General features: G+C 37.6%; 1 protein-coding gene across 1 annotated transcript in view; it reads left to right on the top strand.

The window, feature by feature from the left end:
* The window catches only part of arsh (arylsulfatase H), a 34,864-nt gene that overhangs the window by 26,375 nt on the left and 3,489 nt on the right, over positions 1–5,000 (top strand). Inside the window, exons 3-8 of the mRNA XM_059499456.1 lie at positions 1,032–1,153; positions 1,373–1,495; positions 2,317–2,740; positions 3,136–3,272; positions 4,538–4,660; positions 4,882–4,994. Coding sequence (XP_059355439.1) covers positions 1,032–1,153; positions 1,373–1,495; positions 2,317–2,740; positions 3,136–3,272; positions 4,538–4,660; positions 4,882–4,994 — 1,042 coding nt within the window. The remainder of the gene's footprint in view (positions 1–1,031; positions 1,154–1,372; positions 1,496–2,316; positions 2,741–3,135; positions 3,273–4,537; positions 4,661–4,881; positions 4,995–5,000) is intronic.

Below are 5,000 nucleotides of genomic sequence, written 5' to 3'. Positions count from 1 at the left end.
AATACAAGGCATTAAAATGCAAGAACTGTTAATTCAATGCATTATTTTTTCAGATAGTGCTATTCAGCATGCTTTTTTGTTTCAAAGACATAAGTCATTATTTTACTTCCATAAAAGTTATTCAAATGAAGTTCTTAGCAATGCATATTATTAATCAAAATTAAGTTTTGGTATATTTATGATAGGAAATGTACAAAATATCTTCATGGAACATGATCTTTACTTAATATCATCATTTTTTTTTAAGTGTCCAATTACCATTAAGAAAAAACAGTTATTAAAGTATTTTTGCTTTTATACAAAATAATATTTGTATCTCCATAAATAGCTAAATACAAAAAAAATTTATATGCATTATGCATATTTTACAACAACAACAACAAAAATAATAATAATACAATTGAATGTATTTTGCTGCATGCAACAATTTTTCTCTTAATCAAGTTATTTATTTTTACGCAGATTATTTATATGTTCCCAATTATCATCAAGGAAAAAGTTTAGTTAAGTTTTTCCGCTTAAAATAAAATAAAATAAAAACTGCAAAATCAGTAGATTATGATATCTAAAAATCATGTAATCTACATTATGCATATTTTAACAATAATACTAATAAAATGCATAATTGATCATTAATTGCTGTACAGTGCACACAGAATAATTGTGCAAACAACATGCAAATGTAAAAAAATTAAAGTACGTTTTACCTGGAAACACAGTAGTGCTGTTCTGTCATTGATCAGTCCTGTTATGAAAAAGATAAGTGATAAAGATCAATATAAATATTGCTTAAAAATGCATCAGGAATTACAAACACAGCAGTTCATAGTGATCATGTCTGTCAAACTCCAAAAAGAACAGAAAAACATTTACACGAATGCTTTAGGCTTTTATCCATTGCATTTGATCGGTTCATGCATTCCCTGGGAATCGAACCCGTGACCTTCACGTTGCAAGCAGCATGCTCTACTTTGAGTCTAACACTGAGTGTGAGTGAATGTCTCCTGGTGAATGGTGTGTTGTATCTGAAGGACTCCAAACATCGATCGTCTGGCGGCGGAGGGAGTGAAGCTGACTCAGCATCTGTCTGCGGCTCCGCTCTGCACTCCCAGCAGAACCGCCTTCATGACGGGACGCTACGCCCTGCGCGCCGGTGAGACCAGACACACATCACACACACAGCAGATGAAACTACATGTTTGTCTGTGGATCCTAAGATTTTTAAATCAGAAAAATGACTTCGACAACATATCAAGTCTTGTTTTCTTAAAAAAAAAAAAAAAAAAAAGGGTTTTATCATATCTGCCATTGCAGTCAGAAAAAAACAATTGGGAATTCAGGAAAAATATCTGATATCTGTGTTGTTGTGAAGGTCTGGGCAGCACAGGACGAGTTCAGGTGATTCTGTTTCTCGCTGGATCTGGAGGTCTTCCACCCAATGAAACCACCTTCGCTAAACTCCTGCAGAAGCAGGGTTACACCACTGGCATTGTGGGTAAGACACGTGCATGCATTCATAATCAGTCACAGAGACGGCCTCGTACAGTCAACAGTCATGACACATTTATCTCTACAGCACTTTATACACTTGAGATCGTTACACAGTGATTAACAAGTAGATAACAGATTCAACGATGCAAACCTCATCAAATAAGAGACAAGTTCACAAAATCTGCTACAAAGCAGCTAGAGCAAGATAATAGTGTTTAGCTCAAGTCACTCGAAAAACGATCATATACTCACACTGGCACACACAAAAATAAATAAATAAAAAACATTTCTCAAAATATATGATTTTGTATTCCCCAGATACAGTTTCAATTTCATTAAATATATATCAATTTCAATCTAGGTAAGTTAACAGGAAAATAAAGTACTATTGATAATAACAGAGGGAATTTTTTTTTTATAAAAATATAAATAAATTATGAGAAATCTGAAAAATGGAGAAAAAAAGGGAAAATTAAAAATAAATAAACAAATAAACAAATAAAATATTAATAAAAATAATAAATTAATAAAAAATGCACACAAAATAAATAAAATACACTAAATGAATAAAATACACATAAAAAAATCAAATGCAAACAAACATAATAATTAAAAAGTCACACAAAATAAGTTAAATACACAAGATAAATAAACAAATAAAATATAAAATAAAAAATAAATAACAAATGCACAAAAAATATGTAAAATGCACAAAATAAATAAATAAAATGCACATAAATAAATAAACAAACAAATAAAATATGCACAAAAACAATAAATAAATTAAAAATACTCAATGAATGAATGAGTGTGTTCACTCACCAGGAAAGTGGCATCTAGGTGTGAACTGTGAGAGCAGGAACGATCACTGCCATCATCCCAACCATCACGGCTTCGACTTCTTCTACGGCCTTCCCTTCACCCTCTTCAGCGACTGCAAGCCTGGAGCAGGGAAAGGTGTGCTGGTGGACGTGCAGGAGACGCTGTGGCTCATGTTTATGCTGCTAGCGCTGGCCTTCCTCACGCTGCTCGTGGTCCGAGTCGCCGCTCTGCTGCGGATCCCAGGGATGCTCCTGCTGTTTCTGGCCGCTCTGTCTCTGCTGAGCTTCACCGTGTGGTTCGTGCCCTTCGAGCTCCTGCGGACCTGGAACTGCATCATCATGAGGAACGGAGAGGTGCTGGAGCAGCCCATGAAGCTGGAGACACTGAACGCCAGGCTGATGAGCGAAGCCCAGGGATTCGTGGAGAGGTGCCAACATATCCACCCACCTACACAAGCATAATCTACAGACCCACCAAAATATTTGAGATAAAATATGTTATCATTCACTTAGATCTTTATTACACACTGCATGAAAGGTCATTTTCAAAAGTCCATAATAGGGGTCTTCATTCGAACTCTAATTTCTTATTCACTTCTGTTGAATGTGTGCACATGTTCTTGACGTGTTTGGTGAGATTCAGCCGTGATTTGCATGCATGCCTGCTTCATCATGTGGTAATGCTGAAAATATTAGACATGTCCCGACAAATCAGCTTTACGTCAGCTTGTGTTTCCCACGCACTCATTTCCTGTGCCCGCGGTGGGAAACTTCTCTGGTTTTGGTTTAAGGTGATTATGCATGGTGTGATTTATGATGTCAGACACAGAGACAAGCCTTTCCTGCTCTTCCTGTCGTTGGCACATGTGCACACGCCCCTCTTTGTGTCTGAGGGCTTTGCTGGAAAGAGCAAACATGGGCTGTATGGGGACAATGTAGAAGAAGCGGACTGGATGATTGGTAAGTGATGAGAAAAGAAGAAAGCATCAGTTCATGAATCCAATATAACAACTAAAGTGATCGTTCACTCCAAAATGAAAATGTGCTGTTGGTTTACTTTCCCTAAGCCCATGCAAGATGTGGGGGATTTTTTGGATTCAGTAGAACAGTAAAGAAGATTTTTTTGTTGATTTATAAAGTGCAAGTCAATGGCTGCCAGGACTTCGAGAGACAAAAATAAAAGAACGTAAACAGGCAATGCAAAATGACTCCTTGTGGCTCCAGACGAGACACTGAGGTCTAATGAAGCGAATCAATCGTTCTGTGCAAGAAACTGAACATTTACAACATTATTACTGTAATCCAGAGCCTCAATTTCAGAATGAATCATTCTTTTGAACAGGTTCTTTTTAGTGAACTATTTGAATCAGTTTCGTTTGAATCAGTTTGGGGCTCACACAGCACTTCAAGTATCTTCAAGTGAACTCAATCAAAACTCATTTTTCAGACGCCTTCACAGTCACTGTGACTGGAAATGAGACAAGATAGTGGTGGATCTGATCCTGAGATGAATGAACTGATTCAGTGCTCCAGTTCCTCCAACAGTCACTGACCTGAGGAAACAGTTTGACTCGGACCGAAGAGCGATGAGCTGCTCATATGTGAACCGAACACTGGAACGAAGGGGCGAAATTAATGTTTTTATGGTTTCTTATGGCTTATTTAAAAAGGTTAGCTGATAAAGACTACTTAATTCACTTTATATGATTTAGACATTGAAAGCATCCATGCATCACATCATTATTGGCTGCTTTAATAATATAATTGTGTATATGAGATGTCATCGCATGATTACATAAACAAATGAGTGCATTGAATCAGTTAATTGAATCAAACGGTTCAAAAGAACCAGTTCACAGAAAAGAATCATATTTCCCCGTCTGTCTGAGACTCTGGATTACAGGTAATAATGTTGTCAATAATAACAAGTCTCTTGCACAGACTGATCGTTCTGCTTGGATATATCATCAGGAGTCACAGGGATTCATTCTGTTGCCTGTTTATGCTTTCTTGACTCTCAAAGTGACGGCAGCTATTGACTTGCGTTTATGAATCACACAGTCTCAGCTAAAAACCTCTTTACTGTGCTACTGAAGAATAATGAGTGAACTATCGCTTTAATTGAACACACTCAAGTGCCCTCAGATCACAGGATCACAGCTCGTTCAGCTCAGAATCACCTGTTTGAAACAGACCCAGGGTGAAGATCTTGTGCTTGATCACAGGCAGAATGATGGACACCATTGAAAGACTCAATCTGTCGGAGAAAACCTTGATGTACTTCACTTCTGACCACGGCGGCCACATCGAAGAGGGTCCTAGAGGAGGCTGGAACGGAATATATCGCGGTACGACACACAAAAGCAGACATTGTCATTTATAACTGTAATTCCCACTGTGGGACGTGGTGTTGAATATGTAATAAGCCTATACTCTTATCCTGTAAGTTCATTATTAAAAATGAAACTGTAAACAAAAATATAAGCAATTAAATGTGTTATTATAGTTATTATAATTTTAAGACCCTGTCCGTCAGAATGAGGTCTGATACTGACCCTGTTGTGTTCAGGTGGTAAGGCCATGGGCGGCTGGGAGGGAGGGATACGAGTGCCGGGAATATTTCGCTGGCCCGGGCGTCTCATCCCGGGACGAGAAGTGTCAGAACCAACCAGTTTGATGGATGTTTTT

This window comes from Carassius carassius, chromosome 19 (genome assembly GCF_963082965.1).
Source record: "Carassius carassius chromosome 19, fCarCar2.1, whole genome shotgun sequence".
NCBI lineage: Eukaryota > Metazoa > Chordata > Actinopteri > Cypriniformes > Cyprinidae > Carassius > Carassius carassius.
The sequence above is the reverse complement of the archived record's forward strand: the minus strand, read 5'-3'. Positions and strand labels throughout refer to the sequence as shown.